Source organism: Erithacus rubecula (assembly GCF_903797595.1).
Source record: "Erithacus rubecula genome assembly, chromosome: 2".
Classification (NCBI taxonomy): domain Eukaryota; kingdom Metazoa; phylum Chordata; class Aves; order Passeriformes; family Muscicapidae; genus Erithacus; species Erithacus rubecula.
Genome location: NC_136685.1, coordinates 98,842,703 through 98,862,559, shown reverse-complemented (window position 1 = coordinate 98,862,559; position 19,857 = coordinate 98,842,703). Strand labels below are relative to the sequence as shown.

General features: G+C 43.1%; 1 protein-coding gene across 6 annotated transcripts in view; it reads left to right on the top strand.

Moving 5' to 3' along the window:
* Window positions 1-17,995, top strand: part of MEIS1 (Meis homeobox 1) — a 108,015-nt gene extending 90,020 nt beyond the window's left edge. For 4 of the 6 annotated variants that reach the window (XM_079333411.1, XM_079333410.1, XM_079333409.1 and 1 more), the window contains exons 10-12: window positions 12,263-12,321; window positions 13,529-13,618; window positions 16,424-17,995. In XM_079333411.1, coding sequence (XP_079189537.1) covers window positions 12,263-12,321; window positions 13,529-13,618; window positions 16,424-16,707 — 433 coding nt within the window. In that variant the 3' untranslated portion in view covers window positions 16,708-17,995. Of the gene's footprint in view, window positions 1-12,262; window positions 12,322-13,528; window positions 13,619-13,888; window positions 13,985-16,423 lie in introns of all 6 variants that reach the window. The other 2 variants (XM_079333413.1, XM_079333412.1) reach the window with 1 other exon arrangement.
* The last annotated feature ends 1,862 nt before the right edge of the window (window positions 17,996-19,857 follow it).

Genomic DNA, 19,857 nt, shown 5'->3' with positions numbered 1-19,857 from the left:
GCATAACCAGCTCAGAGCACAGACACACAGAAACAATTTCTTTCTCTTTTAGTCCCCCACAACTCTCCTTCAGCAGGAAATGCCTTCTGCCTCATTTCTTTTCTCGTGGGTAAGCCTGGTGATGGAGTTGTGCTGCAGTAGGTGCATGGGCCAGGGGAGGAAGCACTTTGCCATGGCCTGGGCAGGCAGGGGGATGGTGGGACAGGAGGATTCTGCCCTTCTCACGGGAGAGTGCTCCCCACAGCCCAGCATAGGATGGGGAGCACCTCTGGGAAGAGTGTCCTTCCCATCTGCTCGCCCTGGCTTGCAGATGGTGGGGTTACAGATGGAGCAGATGGGGGAATGCAGATTGGGAGATGCAGGTGGAGAGGTGCAGATGGGACCAGATGCAGATGGGCAGATGCAGAAGGCCCCTGCCTCTCCACGAAGGGGCAGGGGAAAGAAGAATGGCTGCACAACTCTCCATCTTTTGGGCAACAGTCCCAGGCCCCTCTTTTCCCTCTGTGCTTTTTTTGTCATAGCCTGCAAGGGGTTTGGTGCATCTGAAACACACTCAAACACCCCCAAATCCAATAATGTTGTCTGGTGTTTCCCATGTGTTTAGCCCCATTCCAGACCCCTGGAGGGGACAGAACAGCTTCTCCAGGAGCTGAGTGTTTAGCATAGACATCATCTTTGCTCAATTCCTTCGTGGAGGGTGATAGTCACCCTGAGCAAAAGGCCAGCACATGACCAGTGCACCACTTTAGTCCCACTTAAGCACTATTTTTAGGGTGTAAGTGGGGGAGGAGGCCAGCAGGGAGGGAGCATAGCAAAAGCAGGTGCTGGTCCTATATGCAGGGTTGGATTTTCACCCCTGTTGCCTACCAAATTGTAGACTACAATAAGTAGGGAAGATACTTGGTTTGCTGAGCACATTGCATGCAGGGTTTTTTAGTCCTTGGAGAATAAAATATCTGCTTATTTTCAGATGTATCTATTACTGCTTTTGTTTCAGTAAACAGATTAAATGAGAAAAGGTCAAGATGCAATTTGAGTCCGTGTAAGAACATAACAAATACTTTTCTTAGTAATCAGATATAGTAAATACAAGTATTTATTTACTTGTAAATGTTAAAGCATTCACAAATTATCCTTTCAACTTCAGCAATACAAACTTAAACATCAGATTTTGTAGAAAATTTAGTCTTCTATGTGATTATAGAATATATATAGAATAGAATGGAATATATATATAGAATTATATATAGAATAGAATAGAATAGAATAGAATAGAATAGAATAGAATAGAATAGAATAGAATAGAATAGAATAGAATAGAATAGAATAGAATAGAATAGAATAGAATAGAATATATAGAATTATATAGAGTATAGAATATATATATATAGAATATAGTTGTTATTTAAACATTATTCTGCTAGTGGGAATACATGCAAAAGCAGGAATAAAATAGGAATAAGAAAGAATACATGTTTTGGGCTTTACAAATAAATATTGTTTGGTATTCCAGAGAATAAGGCAGTAGGTGTTTGCAGTATGAAAATCATTCCCCTCTAAGAAAACACCCTCAAAACACCAAGGAAGCTGTTTTAAAAAGTGTCTTGCTGGGTGAATTGTTGCATTGTTTGAGCAGTTCAGAATGTGTGCGGTAAATTAGCTGTTCTAAATGTACCATGTGCTGGATTTTTCAAGCAGATTTTTGCATTTATGTTTTCACTAAGTCTTAGCTAATTGTTATGCCTTTCACCTTGAATGCCAATTGTAATAATAATATTACATCTGTAGTCTATTTCTCTGTTCTTAAATTACAGCAATCAGGAATACTCACTAGGTAAAATCCTGTATAGTTGCTCATAAGAAAATATTGAAATCAGATGAAAAAATAATGTTTGGCTTGCATATAGCCTTAGACAGCCCTGGAGAGCTGCCAGCCAGTCAGGGTATTATTAGAAAAGCTGAACAAATAGCTTACAGGGGGAAGAGCTGTGAATGTAGTAGAGCCATCAGGTACTGTTGGATCATCGGATTTTATGCTGGAATTTCCTTTTTTAGTTCAGTACAGCCATTTAAAAGTCCAGCACAGTGGTTCTAACATGTGGGGTTTGGGTTTGGTGACTCAGTTTAAGGAGTAGTGGTACAGTTTTGCCATGGCTGCTTTTCCAAAGTGGCCAGGTGCTCAGAGTAAAGAGTTTTCTTGGGGAAATGCTCCCCTTGGCCTCCAGGACTTCAGGTAGGGGTGAAGATGGAGACCTAATAGACCCTGAGTTTCTTGTTCAGTTCAGACTTGTTAGTCTCCACAACCCCGACACTGCCCCAAAACAAAGGGGTCATCCCATTCAGGAGCACCAAGGGAAAATGTTTTTAACCATTGCTGTGACAGCCCTTGGATTCAGACTGGGGAAAACCAGTAAAAGAAGCACCATTTATTTCAAAAGCAAATGTGAACTCATTTTGCCCAAGCTGTCAGACTAACTAGTGACACCCTGAGCAAAAAAACTCCAAAACCTGGTATTATTTTAGTGACATAGATGCTTTTTTGAGAGGAAGTAAGGTTGGTTCCCACCACAGAGCATCAGACAGTGCAGAGTTTACCTGTCAATCATCTTGACTAGCAAAAAAGTTAATATGCAGCCAAGAAAAAGCCTCTTTCCCCTCTTCTGGGGTGGACTTGTACTCAACAAATGTTTTTTTAGTTGGTGCGTTAATGTTCTGTAACAAATGTATGTCAGGTGCCAGGGAAGTAAGATGAAATAGCACCATGCAAACATTTGCCACTTGTTTTTTTTCTCTTCTCCTGCTCTAGCTTTGCTCTGCAGGATTGGAGTAGAGGTCAGAATTCTTTGCTTGCTACTTCTTATGTTAAAATACTGAGATTCAGCTGTGCACCATCTCAAAACAAGAGTTTGGCTTTTAAAAAATGCCAATTCAGGACACTATTGTGTTGTGGAAATGCTGCATTACAAGCAAGGGGAGAGCTTTGCACTGTCTCTGTAAATACAGTTCTCATGTCTTGGTTTCTTTTTAGTGCAAGAGATATCCTTGATATATTTTTTAAAAATTGCATGCTCTCAATATATTAAAAAAAAAAATAAAAAAACAAGAAGAGGAGAGTAATGGCGTGTCATTGCTTTGCAAGTCAGACTTTGGTCTATTTTTGTCATAGCTATCTGAAGTTTGTTTTACATATAGTTTGCCTTTCTGGCATTTTAGGCTTGCACAGACCTGATCTCCACCTATTTTGTGTCAACAGTTGTTGAGATTAGTGTAGAGTGATGAACCCTCACACACTGAAACACCAGCACGTGGAGAAAGGTGCCCTCAGAGACTCTCTCTTGCACTTAAATCAGACACTTGCTCCAGGCTGCACCTGCATAAAAAACAAACTGCCTGTTTCAAAAATCAGCCTGAAATAGTAAAAATGGGGCAAATGTTGCCTTTCAGTTGGTTAAATCAGTTTTCTCTTCTCAAAAATGAGCCAGAGGGGCAGGGTGAGGATGTGCTTTCAAGGGCATGTTTTGCCCTGCCTCCCATGGAATGGTTTTGGTGTAAGTGATGCATGGCTGGCTACAACAGCCTAAGCACCAACCAGGATTCTGCCTTTTCTTTGACTTTTCAAAAATAAAAGAAATGGCAGCAGATGCTGAAAAAATACTGCTTCCACAGTTGTTCAATGAAATCTAGGTCATGTAACAGTTTCATGGGTTATTTTTTCTCTTGCCCAGGCACTGTAGTCTTGTGTCATTTTCGGCTAAGGATAAAGCTCGATACCAATAGCTGCTTTTGAATTCAGATTTATTCCAGAGATGTCTGACTTCTGAAAGGTGGTTTGTATCATCTGAGGGCTGATCCCTAAGCTTTCTCTGTCCTCTGGTCTCACAAATTCTTTTGCTCTTTGACATTCCTCTGACTTCCCTGTGTGTGTTTTGTTGTTTTCCAAGGGTGTCTTTTCTTCTGCCCTGAATATAATGCTGTCAGTAGTAGGATTATAAGCAAAATGAATCACTTCACTTAATGGGAAATTATGTTTAGATAAAGTAGATTACAAAGTAGGCTATTAGTAGTGGTTAGAAAACAATGTTTTGAAGTGGGATGTCTTGGGGCTTGGAGAGTTTGTTCAGAAGTGTGGGGTTGTTTTTCAGGTTGGCTGTGACTCAGAGTTGTATCTTTTGTGGTTTCTGGGGAGAGAAAAAAAAAAGGAAAAAAGAATTCAAACCAGTTTTTCAGGTGCCCACATCACAGAAAATACATCAATGTGCCTGTATTTGTTGTCTTGATTGTGGTGGGGAGGACACAACCACAGGAATAAAGCTTTCCTCAACATCCCAAACCAATGTCTTGGGGTATAGACCAGAATGATGTCAAAGCTTATTTCATGTGCAAAACACAGGCCCCATATAGAACTTCCATATATTTTCTCTTTGAGGGTCCTGAGAGTGTTTTCTCCCAAATTCAGGAGCTGGTATGGGGTGACTGGGTATGGAGTTACTCCATAATCCTTCATTGGCTTTTGGGGATGAGGAGGATGAAGGGATTCATCCAGGAACATAGACAGGTCCTTTCTCACACTCTTCAGTGAATGGGAGCATAGTGTAACCAGCAGCCAGATGTGGGAGCAGCCTCTCTTCTTTTGCTTGGGCTGAAGGACAAGGCACAGCTTCCAACTCCCATGCTGTATGTGGGGTGGGGAAGGAGGGAACAGAAAAAAAGCTGTTTGGACAAGGCTCACAATCTGGTGTATGGAAAAACCTTGGGCCTCAAGGAGGACCCCCTGTGTTTAGAACACTTGTATGGGATCAGAAAGCTCAGAGAACATGCAGACGCTTCTCACAAGCTCTACATTCCCCTAAGAAAGAGGTTATGCTGAGTAGATAGAGGACATTACATTGCTGAAATGGGGAGGAATGTTTTCAAAGATACAGCCAGTATTTTACTATCAGTTCTCATCCATTCCCAGCTTAATCCCTGCCATCAAATGGAGCTTGATTTGTTGATTTGACGTGAAGAAAAGCTGCTGGGTTGCACTGCTGGCGTGCACCAGATCAGGACCCAAGTTACAGAGTCCAGAGAAGTTCTCCTGGAGGATCAGATGGGGAGTTGATATTCAGGTGCTTCTCAGAGCTGTGCAAAAACACCGGGCTGGGAGATGTGCATTCAGCCTGGGCTGCTCTCAGAGAGCCTGCACACCCTTTGTTACAAGTGGTTTTGTGGGAGGCAAGATTTTGTCTGCCAGCATGTTGTGTACCCAACCACAGTGCTTTGTGGGGGCCAGTCCTGTCCCAGGCAGGAGTCAGAGCAGCCTTAGTACTGCTTTCCTATGTGAATCCTTGCCATATTCCTTAAAGGCTAATTGTGGCACATGGAGATCAGCAAGTACAGCTGCGCTGGGATTTAGGAGCAGGGAAGAGATGGGAGGTCAGCTCCGCTGGCGCTTTGCCATGTAAAGATTTCCCCTTACATCATCTGGCTGCTGAGGGCGAGTTTACATCTGCTTTGCACCCCGAGGGAATTGTGGTGTCAGGGAATGAGGTTGCTGAGAGTTCTCCCAGTGCAGCCAAGACCTGCAACACTGTTCTGACTCCCTGGCATCGCCGGGAAGACGCCTGGATACTGGAACTGGATTTTCACTGGAAATGTTCCATGTTGGCTAAGCTCTTTTTAGGGGCATATATGGGTGGGAGGAGGGGAGCAGGAGAAGGAGGGCATACCAGAAAGGCCAACAGCAGCTCACCTGTGATGTAGAAGAGCACAGGAGATGGGCAGAGCAGGGAGGCGTATCTTCAGGGAGCCCTTCCCTGGGCATGATGGCTCCTCACTCTTCCCCAGCAAGTCTCTTCCATAATTTTCATTTAGAGCTAGCCAAACAAATAGAAATAGGCCTTAGCTCCATCCTTCTGGGGAACAGACAAAATTTTGCAAGACTGGGATTGTTTGCTGCCCAGCTTTCTTCTGGAAAGTCTCCTCAAGCAGCCACAGCCATCTGCAGAGAGATGGAGCTAAGGGAGCTTTTGGACCAAGGGAGAAGCAGGGCCAGGAGCTGGATGGTCCCAGCTCAACAGAAAGCCACCAACCCTCCCTTCTTTGTCCAGAGGACAGGCCAGCAGCAGGCTCACTGCTACCCCAAGGCACTCACCATGTCTAACTTTTGTCCCATTGGTCTGGTACTGATAGGACGGGGGGGGTGGCTTTTAATTGACAGAGGGTGAGGTTAGATTAGATATTAGGAAGGAATTCTTCCCTATGAGGGTGGTGAGGTGCTGTAACAGTTGCCAAGCTCCCAAGTTTAAGGGATGAGGAGAAGGGGAGGTGGCCAAAGGTAGCGCTGGTGCAGGCTGGGCCAGCCAGACTGTAGGACATAGCCAGCTCTCTTACAAGGAGCACATACCTGATCTCATCTCTCTGCTTTCTATTTTTGCCCTCAGTATGCTCCCTGCATTAGCAGACTTGGCTTGGGGAGAGATTTGATAGCACTCTCCTGCTTGAAAGCAACTTTTCTGAATGCACAACATGAATCCATTGGTGGGGTCACATAGTAATGCTTGAAGTCAGAAGCTATTTTTAAAACCAAATTGCAGAACCACACATGGCTTTCATTAGTGCTTTACATCAAATTTGTCAGCTAATTAGTGGTTTTTCATCACTAGTTTTTGCATAGTATTTTATTTAATTCACTCTCCAGTATTGTCTTGCTGCCCCCCTCAGCCTTATATACATTCCTTGGCACTGGTGCTGTGCCAGCAGAGGAGGGAGGAAGAGGAGAGTTTGCAGGAGACCTTTCTGATGCTCCTGATGGATGGCTGTCTGTGTTTGGAGTGTACTCCAATATCACGTGTCTGCAGTGGGCGGTGAGCAGCCCTTTTACTCTCTTCCCTCCCTACCTCCATTTAGTGTTGTAAATGATGTATTGCAGTCCTGAACTGCCTCTGGTTCGGAGGAGGAGGAGAAACCAAGAAAAGTTGCCAAACATGATTTCATAAGGTTTGACTTTAAATTGAATGAAGTTTCTTGAGTGTCTTGGATTTTTTTTTTTCTTTACAAATAAAGGGAGTACAGAGAGCGTGGATTGCTAATGAGGGTAGTTACAGGTCATTAAGCTCACTAACCGACTTCAGGATCAGAACTTTCTAATAACAGCAGTAAGCACTCTTTTAACATTTATTTCTCATTTTAGGGATGGAGAGATGTGATTACCATTCGAAAGTCTGCAGTTATTTTTTTCTGTTCATAATTACAGAGGCAGCTTGCTATTTTCAAGGCTGTTTTTAAAACATTTGAAAGTATTTGGTGAAATAATTTCTGTGTTCATATGTTTTTTTCTTTTCTTTAACTGACTCTTAAAAATCTCTGGTAAATAAACACAGAGAAAAAAATGAAAATATGTTAAAATAAGGAATAAAGTGGTTACTGAAGTGTAATAATCTTGGTTTATAGCACACTTTCCATTTAAATTGGTTTTATTAGAGATAAACCTGTTAAGCGTTGAGGAATTAAGTGCTGAATAGAGAATGTTGTTTTGCCTCTGTATAAATGAGGGATCTCACTATGCAGAAAAGAGTGCAACTGGTTTTGCAAGTGAATTATTTGCCAGTTTGAAGTGCTACGTTTGCTTTGGCATCTGTTATAAAAGTGATGATTTGTTTGTTGTCAAGAGGGATGCTGTTTTTCTTCAGAGGGGCATGAGACATTTTAGCACTGGGGTTTGTAGGTAATGTGGGCTTTCTCATTCTTACGCCTGGTTTGTTAGAAGGAGCTCAAGGAGAAAATGAGGCAGAGAGATTTTTGGGAATTTCTTGGCTCTGCTAGTGAAACACAGACTTCTGGCATGCAGCGCTTTGGGACAATATTGAGAGGGAGCAGCCTGTGACTCCAAGTAGCAGAAGTCAGTAATGGTGTGAAACTCTCCTCATTTCGGAGGGCTGGGGGCAGAGAAAAATTCAATAGACCACAAAGTCTCAGCATCTCCTTTCAGACAGCTGGTCCTGGAAAATTTCATTCAAAGACTGCAAATTGGAAGTCCCCACAATCACTCTGTCTATTCTTGAGCAAAGGTGACTTTGGAAATTTGTGACAGCAGAGGAAGGTCTTGTTTTATTCACTCAACAGAAGCGAAATACAAGGGGAAAGGAGAAAGAACAGATCTGTGCAGAAAATGTCACTTGGGCTGTAACCTGAACCTCAGCGAGCTGTGCCTTTCGGAGGGTTTGGTGACCCTCTGAAAATCCTTGCTCTCTGGCTGCTATTATTGTAGGCAATTTCCAACTAAAATAAGTCTTTTGTCATCACCAGCCATGCAGCCTCTTGCTGAGAAGAAACAAAACTTGTGCGTGGCAGCGAGGGCGGCCGAGGCGAGGGTCAGAGTGCAGAGGCAGATTGCTGCATCCCCGGGGCTGGGGCTGGAGCTCACCCGTGGGACCAGCAGAGCACCAGCCAGGGAGTCTGCCCGTGACCTCTGGACACAGACCCCAGGCAAGAAGCCTAAGAGAAAACATCCTAGTAAAATGCAAATGGAAGAAAAGGGGGATTCCTCCTCCTCTGTAGGATTACGCAGGTGGAATTGCTGGGTTTTTCTTGCTTTTTGGAACATGGCAGAAAGTGCAATCCCATGTGTCTAAAAAAGAACAAGGGAAAGTTAACTTGAAAATATTAAGGAATACTTCAAACTTCTGTGTTTGCCCAACTGTTCAAATGTTTTTTCCATGCCAGATCCTTCCCCTTACAAAACAAAACGAAACAAGCAAAGCAAAACAAAACAAAAAAAAAAGGAGGAAGGGGGGGAAAAAAGGCAGCCCAAGGCATCACTTTGCTGAGTGCAGCTTGTACACTGAGGGATATTATATTGTTGTGCCACTATTGATCCAACTCTTCTGAGGCAAAAAACTCAAACCAGAAGAATCCCTTCCTCATCAGAGCAAAGATAACACAGAGCACTGGTGTAGGGAAAGATACTTCATGCAAGGCTTTGAGCCCAGTTGGGTCTTTACTCACATGAGTAAGGCTGTACATATGTCTTAAGTTTTATGCTAAATTGTATTTTGATAGTACTCCATTTCAGTAATAGTTAGTATGCAAATACCTTTTTTAGGTCCTGACTTTTCTGAATTTTTAAAGATTAGAGTGATTTAGAGTTTCTTTTTTTTTAAGATAGATGAATATGAGCATTTGAGAAAAGGGGAAGGAAGAATATTCCTGTTAGCTTTTCTGTTCCATCATTTTTGCTGATGTTCAAATCAGCCTGACACTTAAAAATTCAAAGAGTGATCAAAAGATCCTGGCCCTTCTCTCAAAGAAAAAAAAAACCTGGGAGTATGAAGAAATTAACCACATGCCTTTAGATTTCTGCAGCAACAGCTAATTCTCAGTTCTGCTTGCAAAGAGTTCTCAAATGTGATTTATAAACATCACAGCCTGCATTGTGCTCTCTCAAGGCAAGCTACGTTAATTGTTTTAATCTGATAGATTCTTACGAATTCCAGGTTTGGGATACAGGAAGAAACTTGAAAGTGAATACTTTCTTCTCTTTTTTTTCCTTTTTTTTTTTTTTTTTTTTGAATGCATAGTGGTTTGGAGTCTACTATAATGCAAAGTAAAGCGTTGTGTTACAAAGGCAGGGAGGATGGGACAGAAGGTTAAAGGGCATCCTGGAAACAAACAGCTGGACCAGTTTATTTAAACAGATACAAGGATGGGGAGCTGACCTCCGTTTGACTTCTAGTGGGAGGAGCAAGAATGTAATTTTATTACTTTGCCCAGAAGGAAAATGTTCTTGTGTCTGAATTCCCCCCAAAGACATCCAAACACTGAGCTGTTTGGCAGAATTGCTACTTATAGAAAATACTTACATGAATGCATAAGAAGAAGATAACTGTTAAGTACCTATATGTAAAATGTTCTTAAAGCAGAGTATCCCAAACAACAGTGTGGGGCAAACTGTTGAGGTTATGTTTTACCATAGGCATGTCTTGTGGGTAATTATTGGTAAACTCTAGATATATAGTTTATTCTAGTATATTAGTATATAAACTATACTATATATAGTACAGTTTATTATTTTGAGGCACAACCCCCTTCATCTTAAAAGTGCTTGTAGTTTGGAGGAGATGGAAGAAAAAGTCGTGAAGGTTGAGATTGTGCATGACTAATGTTGCTCAACATTTATTTGGAATAAAAGTTATTTTGGTGACCACTCTCACAGCTACGCCTCTCTTCCTGCCACACTACCAGGTCCTAGCAGTGAGGCAGGAGAAGGATGGAGCAAATACAGCAAGAGCCTTGCCAGACTCACAAAAAGAAATGGCTGAGGCACTAGGGTTTTGTGGTGTTGTTTTACTTATAAGAGTTACTGTGAAAATTGCTTTCTGCAAATTCAGATTACAGATATTAAACAATTTTCTAATTGGTCATGGAGCTAAGGCAGCTAATGGGGGAAAAAAACCAGATTTTTTTTAATTGCTTATTTCACATGGTGTTTGTGCTACACCTGTGCTTATAATGAGAAAGGAGAATTAGTCTAACCTTCTGCTCACATGATTCTAATTTTCATGGTTTGTACAAGATAATGATAAACTGATTTGCAACACTGTTTGCTGGAGTCGAAGCAGGGTGTTTATTGGAAATGTGTAGAAAAATTGATCCAATACTGTTGCTGACAAAACATGACCTAGTTCAGGTGTAAGGTTCCCAGACTGGCACCCAGGTTTGGTGCCTTTGAGCCCATTTTCTCAAGACAGGTTTGATAAAGACTCAACATCTTGATTAAAATTTGCAGGAGTTTGGGTAATGGGTGTCAGTGGAGAATGGGAGATAGGAGGAGTCTGAAGTCACTGTGCTGGTCTTTGATGAAGGCAAAAGAAACAGCATGGGGCAGAGGCTTGCTATTCTTCTCCCCTCTGGTGTAGGCAAATGGGTGGACAGAGCTGATTCCCATGGAAAGATCCTGGTGGCTTTATCTCTGTGGTAGGAGAGCTCCTGCTAAGCCACCACAAGCAAAGGCAGTGAAAACAAGCATCAAGTATTCCTTTGTGGACTTTCCTATCCCATTTTACAAGTGTGCTGTGATTTAGCCCACACTCACACTTCTTCCTCTGCTAGTAAATATTGTAGCATGCATACTTTTATTATTCTTTTTCTCTCTCACAAAGAGTGCAAAGTCTGGTTATGCAGCTTTGCCGTGACAAAGTCTCAATGGAGATTTTTTCCAAATGGATTTTAAGTAAACTTTCTGCTGAGTGAAACCTCAGGAGAGATTCTTCAAATGATCTTCATTCAGACAGGTTCCCAGGCATGGTTCCCAGCCTCCTGATTTCAGCACCATGCAGAGACCAGGGTATTTGTGATATATCTCCTTCTTGTGTTTTGCTCCAAATTATTTTGAGTATTTCCAAATAAGCATTGCAGGACTAACTGAAGCAAAGAGCTACAAAAACACAAAGAGTGAAGTTGCAGATAGCTATTTTTAAAAAATGACTGTACCTCCTTTTTTTTGTTGTTTCCAAAGATCTTCTTTTCATTGTTCAGGGGGGAATTTTCAGTAGTCCAGTAATTACAGTTTAACAAGATGTTTGCTGTAAATGGTCAGGCCTAGCTGGAGAAAACAGGATTATAAATTCAATTACTGTAAAGCTATGACCTCGCCTTGACCCCCTCAGACTTTGCATAAAGAGAGGGGGGAGGAAAAAGCCCACCAAGAAATGGCTAGGAGGAATGCATGGCTCTGAAGTCCCCAACAGTGTGACTTAGTGGTGATAAAAGTCCAGACATTCCCTCATTTGATGGGGTTCTGCCATCACAGTTCATTATCTTAATAGTAGGCATTAAAAGGGAATTAGGTTTGCAGGAGGTAGGGACAGGTTTTGATAAAGAAAAAATTTAGAAAAAGAAGTCAAAGGACGTAAGGCAGAATTGACACTAATGAGGGGGGAGGTAGCAGATGCCCTGACGAGCATCTCGCCGGCTTTGCACGTTTTTGTTTTTTTGGTGCCCCATTCTGTATAGGAAGAGCGTTGCTGGCATTGTTTCATGAAAACTTGGCTAATTCCCCCATGAAAAGATGAAATGGAAGTGTCCGTCTGTGGTAAAAAGCAGGCAAACATAAATCAGCTTGGAAACCCCAAGGTTGTGCTCTCAAAGGTCATCAGGGTTAGAGGTTTAGCAGTATTTGCATCCCCATGCAGCCTGATGGAGAGCACCACAGAAGGATAAGAGGGCTTGGGCATGGGTGGAAGACATCCCTTCCCTAACCACTTGTTTTCCTTTTCTCTTGCAGGTTTATTAATGCTAGAAGAAGAATAGTTCAGCCCATGATAGACCAGTCCAATCGAGCAGGCAAGTCCCCAAAAGTAACTGTATTAAGTCACACAGGCAAGAGCCATCCTCAAGCCATGCACCAGGAGGTCCAGTACCTACCTGGTAAATAAAGGAGAAATTAATGCTGGAAGTGACTGACAATTAAAATACAACCAGTTTTCTTTCATTATGACTCTAATAATTTTGGGAGAAAAATACATGGAAAATTCAAAACGGGAAAGTAAAATGTTCCATTTCATGGCCAGACTTTCTGTACACAATCCAAATTATTCTTTATTTTTTTAAGTAATTGTTTGGAGTTTTCCTTCCCAGCTCTTTCTACTTCTGTGGCCACTCCCCAGTGCATGGCTTGGTGTGGAATTGCTGTAAACTTTATTACCTGTCAAAAGGGCAAAGGGGTCAGAATCACTTGTGGGACTCAGTAAAGTTCAAAGACATTCAATGAGGTAGAGCTTTATGTGCTTTAATAACCCAAGCCAGCTTACTTCTGAAGCCCACTTTTAATGTACAGTGAAAACCTCCAGTTCAGGTCGTGGTACTTGTATAGGGTCCTTTTGTCCCTTAGCTCTTCTTTTGGGATTGCTGAGCATTGCTTATTATTTTGGGGGTGTTTATTTCTGTTTTTTTAAAAGACCCAAAGTTTCCACATGTTGGTCTGAGGTCTTGCTCTGCAGCTCTCTGTGGGTATTTACCATCAGTGATTATCAGAGCCCGTTACTCCCAGTTGGTTTTGTTTTCCGAGTCTCGCTGCCAAATTCTCAAAATCCGTCGTAGTCCAAGATGCCTTTGGGCCACACTTCCTCTTCAAGTACATTTGATTATTTGTCATTAGACATAAATGGCATGGATGTGTTCAGGTCCTGCCCTTTGAAGGCACAAGGGTGTAATTTAACACACTGAGATTTCAGTGTGACTGTTCCAGCCGTAAAATCCGGCTCCTATACAGGTTTTTGCATTGACGTCAGCAGCGGCAGCAGCTGGAGCCGGGGCTCCGCATGTCTCAAGATTTCAGTTTGCTAACTTCATTTCCAAACTTGCAGAAGAAAATTAAGCCAAAACTAAGTACACTTCTTAGATCAACCACTAAATTTGCACAGTAGATGTTTTCCCCTCTTTTTAGAGCCGGCATCAATAGCCCGTGGGTGGGGGGAATTGTGTCTTGATGCTGTGAGAAGAGATGACCATATTGGCTGTTGCTAAAAAGGAATGTTCTGGACCTTTCCAGTAAGTCAAGGAACACCCTATAACCCCGATGGGCAGCCAATGGGAGGTTTTGTGATGGACGGCCAGCAGCACATGGGCATCCGAGCGCCAGGTAAGCACCTGGGACAGAATCGCCACCCACGGGTGGCCTCGGTCGCCCCACCACAGGTAAACACACCTCCACCCTCTGCCACGTCCCAGCTGCCTGCCTTGCCTCACCTTTCTTCTGCCTGCCTTCCACACCACCGAGGGAAACCGGGCATCTCCTTGCTCGAGCAGTCCTGGACCCTCTGCTGTGCTGTGTTTTGGAAAGGGGCTTTTGGCACTATCTGTTGACTTTGCTCATTTTCTGGCATCTTCTTGGATTTTTATCTCCCTCTAGGACCTATGAGTGGAATGGGCATGAATATGGGCATGGAGGGGCAGTGGCACTACATGTAACCTTCACCTAGGTAACCAATGGCAAAGCCAGGGGGAAGTAAGTACAAACGAGGTCTTTGTTCTCACTTTGTTGGAGGGATATTTGTCTTCTTGCATTTCCCTATGTTCTCCCTGCCCATAGCCTCATGCTTGTTCCTTCCTTTCCATCCATCCATCCTACGCCTGGGCTCCTTTGGGTTTTCTCTCCCTCTGGTTCAGCTCAAGCTTTCCGAGCTCCCAAACCCCCCGTGCGCGCGCGCGCCGTACATTGACGCTGCCGTACATCAACGCCGCCATACATTGATGCTATTATCCATCCCCGAGCACATGACAAAACAAGGAGCAGCCAGGGAGGTGGGGGAGCCCGTCGTCTTGGCAACAGACTGATTTGCAAAATGTAAGCGGTCTGCAGCAGCACAGGGAGAGGAAAGAGCATGTCCCCAAAGTGTCATAAATCTGTCTAACCGCAGTTGATGCATGAGTTACATTTCTCCCGCTAACCTGCAAGACACCAAAAAAGCCAAACAGAGACTTCTCATGGGGTAGGAAAAAAAAAAAACAAACAAAAAAAACCAAGCAAAACCCAACAGCTTCACTTAGTTGCATTTTGGAAAGCAATGGACGAAACTTTGATTTTTTTTTTTTTCAAGTTTATTTCTCTTTGTCTGTCCGTCATAATGGGATTACGTGTGGCAAAGGAAAAAGAGAGAATACAAAATAGAGGTGTGCGCAGCAGGCTATGGAGCTTAGCCCAGGCTAATTGACTATATCCAAATTAAGTATGCCATCACTTGCAGTGTGACAAATGGATTTGACTTATTCAGTATACAAAAATAGAGATCATTAATGCAATCTTCAGTGGCAGGCCTTGCAAAGGAAGCCTAGAAAAACTGTCCCAGTTTTTTTTTTTTCCCCTCTTGTCTTTTTCTAGGGGAAAATACGTTATACAAATTTTTGGGGTTTGGTTTGTTTTTTTTTTTTTTTTAAATAGTAAAGTGATTTGAAACACCAAGATACTTGGTACCATGTTTAAATGGTGCCTGATTCTGTTTCTCTTGCTCTCTTTCTGGAGTTAAAACAGTTATTTCAGTATCTTTGTTGTGCCCCCAGTCTATATTAGCATTGGGTTTGAAGTTACCCAGGGCAAGTGTATTTCATAGTAGTCTTCTCTGAGCCCAAGTCAAAACTAAGTTTTAACAATTAGCTGTGAAAACATTCCTCTGAGCTTGGGAATGCAATAGCCTTATTACCTCATCATGAAAATTTCTAGCTTAGTTAATTTAAATATTGTTTCTTAGTTTCTGGGTCAATTAAATTTAAATGATGTATTTTATGCTTCGTGACCAATTAAATTAATAGGTTATTACAAAAAATATTATCATCTTTTTTGATTAAAGAGCTGTGAGTACAGTATATTTTATAAGCAATTTTCATTAGTTCAAAACTGTTCCTTTAGGCTAGATTAAGCAGCTATTCATTGCTAGAGCCTTGAGACCTGATTCCAAGGTGTTCGGCGCATTCACAGCGCGCTCTTACTTAGAACTAAAGCCAATTGAACCTACTTAGCAATAGCGTATGCCTTTCACCCTTGATGATTATGGAGCTTATAGCTCTCCGAAACAATACACCTGTCAGTTCCCATCAGCTACAGCAATCCAAGCAGAAGGCAGAGGCCCACAGAAAGCAGGAGGTTTTATTGTTTTAGGTCCAATTTTTTTCTTATTGTTCTTCCAAACCCACTGAAAGGTTTGACTGAGTTGCGCGTCCGATTTTTTTGCAGCCAGATGTGATCAGGGGGGTAAAGAAATAATTGATAGCAATTATTGATTATGTATATATTTTTAATGTCTAAAAATATGAGTTTGATTTAGCAATCATACTTAGTAATCCTATCAATTTCAGCTTCATATGAGGCCTTTGTTCATGATGTATGTCCTTGCTGGATTGCATCTCTGAATGGCACAAATATTTGGGACAGATTCCAAGAGATCAGGCTCAAGAGCTAAATAAATAGCTGTTGATAAACCTTGACACCTATTTAACCCATCGCTCCTCCCAAGTCCCTTGTTAGCTGCCATAGATTCTCTGCCTTGTATTCCCAGCCTGCTTTTACGAGTGGGGAGGCGAAGGTGGCTGGAGTGACCATGGGGGACGGAGCCCACCTGAGAGCCCCCCGTGTGATGTTAGCCATCTTCAGGCCAGCTCTGCCTCTGGCGTGCTTCCAGATCAGGAGCATCTCCATTGCATACATTCCTAACCATAAAAGCAGAAAGCTGTTTCATCTCCAAAAACTCTGTACTTGGAAGGGGAGGATGTTCTCAGGGGGATTTTTCTGAGCTGGGGGCCATTGCTGTCGCCGTCACTGTGAGTCCATATGTGACTCCCAATTCCAGGGAGGCAGCAGCGCATCCCGGCTCGGGCTGGAGCGCAGCCCCCCCGTGCCCACGTGGGCAGCCATGCCCCACGCTCACCACCACCTCTTTCTCTCCCTCTGCAGGGCTGCAAAGTGTGCCAGGGGATTATGTGTCTCGGGGTAGTCCAATGGGTATGAATATGGGACAGCCAAGCTATACGCCGCCCCAGATGCCCCCCCATCCTGCTCAGCTGCGCCATGGCCCCCCCATGCATACCTACATTCCTGGACACCCTCACCACCCAGCGATGATGATGCATGGAGGACCACCCCACCCTGGAATGCCCATGTCAGCATCAAGCCCCACAATGCTTCATACCGGCGAGCCAGCAGTGAGCGGACAAGTGATGGACATTCATGCTCAGTAGCTTAAGGGAAATACACGTTGTCTGCAGCGATGGTAGATTTCAAACATTGTCTTTCTGCAATGACTATGGAGTTCTTGGCGTCAACTTTGGACCAAGGGACGTTCCAATTCTTCACAGGGACCCTGAAAAGCAGGAAAACACCAACTGAAGTCAACTTCTGGGGACATGCTAAATACCTATATAAGACATTAAGAAAACAAAGAGTGAAATATTGTAAAATGCTATTATACTGTTATCCATATTACGTTGTTTCTTATAGATTTTTTAAAAAAAATGTGAAATTTTTCCACACTATGTGTGTTGTTTCCATAGCTCTTCACTTCCTCCAGAAGCCTCCTTACATTAAAAAAGAAGCCTTACACTTATCCTGCAAATGACAGAAAGGGCTTATTTGCAGGATTTTTAGAGCATTAAAATAACTATGTCAGGCAGAAGAATCTTTCTTCTATCCTAGGATTTCAGCCATGCGCACTCTCTCTCTCTCTCTCTCCCCCCCCTCTCTCCTCCTCTGTCCGTCTTTCTTCCCTTTCTCTCCCTTTCTCCCTGTCTCTCTCCCTCTCTCTCTTTCTAGCCTGGGGCGTGAATTTGCATGTCTAATTCATTTACTCACCATATTTGAATTGGCCTGAACAGATGTAAATCGGGAAGGATGGGAAAAACTGAAGTCATCAACAATGATTAATCAGCTGTTGCAGGCAGTGTCTTAAGGAGACTGGTAGGAGGAAGCATGGAAACGGAAAGGCAGTGTATTTGAAGCCTAATTGTCACATCAGAGCATCCTTGTCCCCATGCAGCAACCACCACCTTGTACATCACTTCCTGTTTTATGCAGCTCAAAACATGGACTGAAGATTTATTTTTAATATGTTGACTTTCTTTCTGGGCAAGACATCGGTCATGTGTGCATTTTTTTTTTCCATAGTCCCATCATGGAGCATTTATGTATACATTGTAAATAAATTTTGTGCAAAAAGGACTGGAAAAATGATCTGTATTATTGCAATTTTTTGTAAAAGTAGCAGTTTGGTATGAGTTGGCATGCATACAGATTTACTAAGTGGGATAAGCTAATTATACTTTTGTTGTGGTTAAACAAATGCTTGTTGATAGCCTTTTTCTATCAAGAAACCAAGGAGCTAATTATTATTAATAATAATCATTGCACACTGAGTCTTAGAGTTTCTGATTGAAACAGTTTGGATTGTATAATAACTCAAAGCCCAGTTGTAGTAGTTTGAGTGCAGTAATGAAATCTGAATCTAAAATAAAAACAAATTATTTTTTGTCATGGTGACTCCACTGCTTGCAAAATTTGTTTCCTGTCCCCATGCAGTATTTGTAGCCATTCTATCCCAGACTGATAGCTGAGCAGCTACAAAATTCAGCTGGCTCTGGAGATGTTACCTATCATTTGCTATTTAAATATCAGCTTCATATTTAAAGAATGTAAAAGTAATGCTAGCTGCATAAAGGAGCTTCTTTGGAACTTGCACTGTAAATTGTCAGGATGGGAATTGTTGCCTGTTAATAAGTGTAATATCATAGGGACAGAAATTTGTAAATAGTGTTACCACCCCTGCCTCCCAAATTATACTAGTTCAAATTCTTGAGTTTCTTACTGGAATTGAGCATTCTAAGGAAGGAGAAAAATAAAACTTGGCAAACATTGCCCGAGCAATGCATATCTGTTAGGGATGAGGTCCTGCTGGACCTCTTCGAGCAAGGCTGGTGCAGACCCTCATTAACCAATTTCCTCACACATTTGTGCTTTCTGCACCACAGCCAGTGAGTGAAAGAGCCCCAGCCAGCCTGTGCAGGCTGTGAGACCTCGCTTACTTTAAGTCAAATCGCAGCTATAGAAGCAAAATAGAGATTCCCAGGACTAGGAAAATGACACAAATATCTTAATTGAGGCAAAATAATGCATCAACCCCCCCTCCTCCCCCCATCCTCCCCCAAGCCAGCCGGCACCCCCGCAGGAGGTGTCCCAGGCGTGTTGCAGGGCAGGCTCCTGGGGCCCTGCTCTGCGTGTCCCTCGGGGCACCCCCGGGCTGAGCAGGGCAGGCAGGGGTGCAGGCAAGGCAGTGAGACCTTTCTGAATGAAGCGAGCCACCAAAGGGGGTCCTCTCCTCCCCAGCTGAGACTTCCTCCCCATATTTTTCTTTTTTTCACTCTGAGTTTTCTTTTTTTTTTTTTTTTTTTTTTTTTTTACCTTCTCCTTTTCCCTCGTTTTTTTAAAGGGCCGCTGTACCGCCAAGGAAGCTGAACATCCCAGCTCCTTCTTTGTGAAGGACGGAGTAATGACATTTTTCTGCCAAAACGTGAATGAACGGGGCTCGCTTTTTTTGCTTTTTTTTTTTTTTTTTTTAAGGTTTTGTTTTGTTTCGTTTTGTTTGTTTTGTTTTTATGTGTTTGGGTTTTTGGGGTTTTTTTAAGGTTTCTTGAAAGACAAAAACAAACCGCCCTCTCACAGGCGAGGGCACACGCGTCCCTTCTCTTCGCAGCCGCAGCGAAGTGGGGCACAGACCTTCCTCCATGGGACCTTTTTTTTTTTTTTTTTTTGAGGGGGGCACATTTCAAATTAAACCCACGATTACATCCCAAGACATTTAGTCAGCTGTAATTATAACACATTCAAAATGAAGAATATGCCTTGACAGTATTTTTATTGTTATTGTTCATCGCATGATGTTAGACAGCTTCAGAGGCACAGGAAAGAGAAGTAAACGGGTTACAAATAGGGAATTATCCCTCGTTTAGCATTAAAATTCATTTAGATAAAATTGCCACAAACATTTAAATGGGGAGATTAGTTCCCCCTCACGCCTTATTGCACTCTCTCAATGGCTCCGTTAAGAACATTTTACACGTTGGAAATTCCGCCTTCTCGGGCCGCTCGCTGTTTCCTAGCTACCCTCCTTTCACCGCCCCGGGGGGCGCGGAGGGGCCCGGGCAGGGCCGCCCGGCTGCGCCTCCGCTGCTCGCCCCGGCCGCGGGGGCTGCGCGGGGGCGCAGTGCGGGAGCGGGCGCGGGGCGCGGCTCGCAGCCCCGCTGTCCTGCCGCTGCCCGCCGCCGAGGAGCAGCAGCGGGAGGAGGAGGACGAGGAGGACGAGGACGAGGAGGAGGAGGAAAGCCGTCTTCGACTGCCAT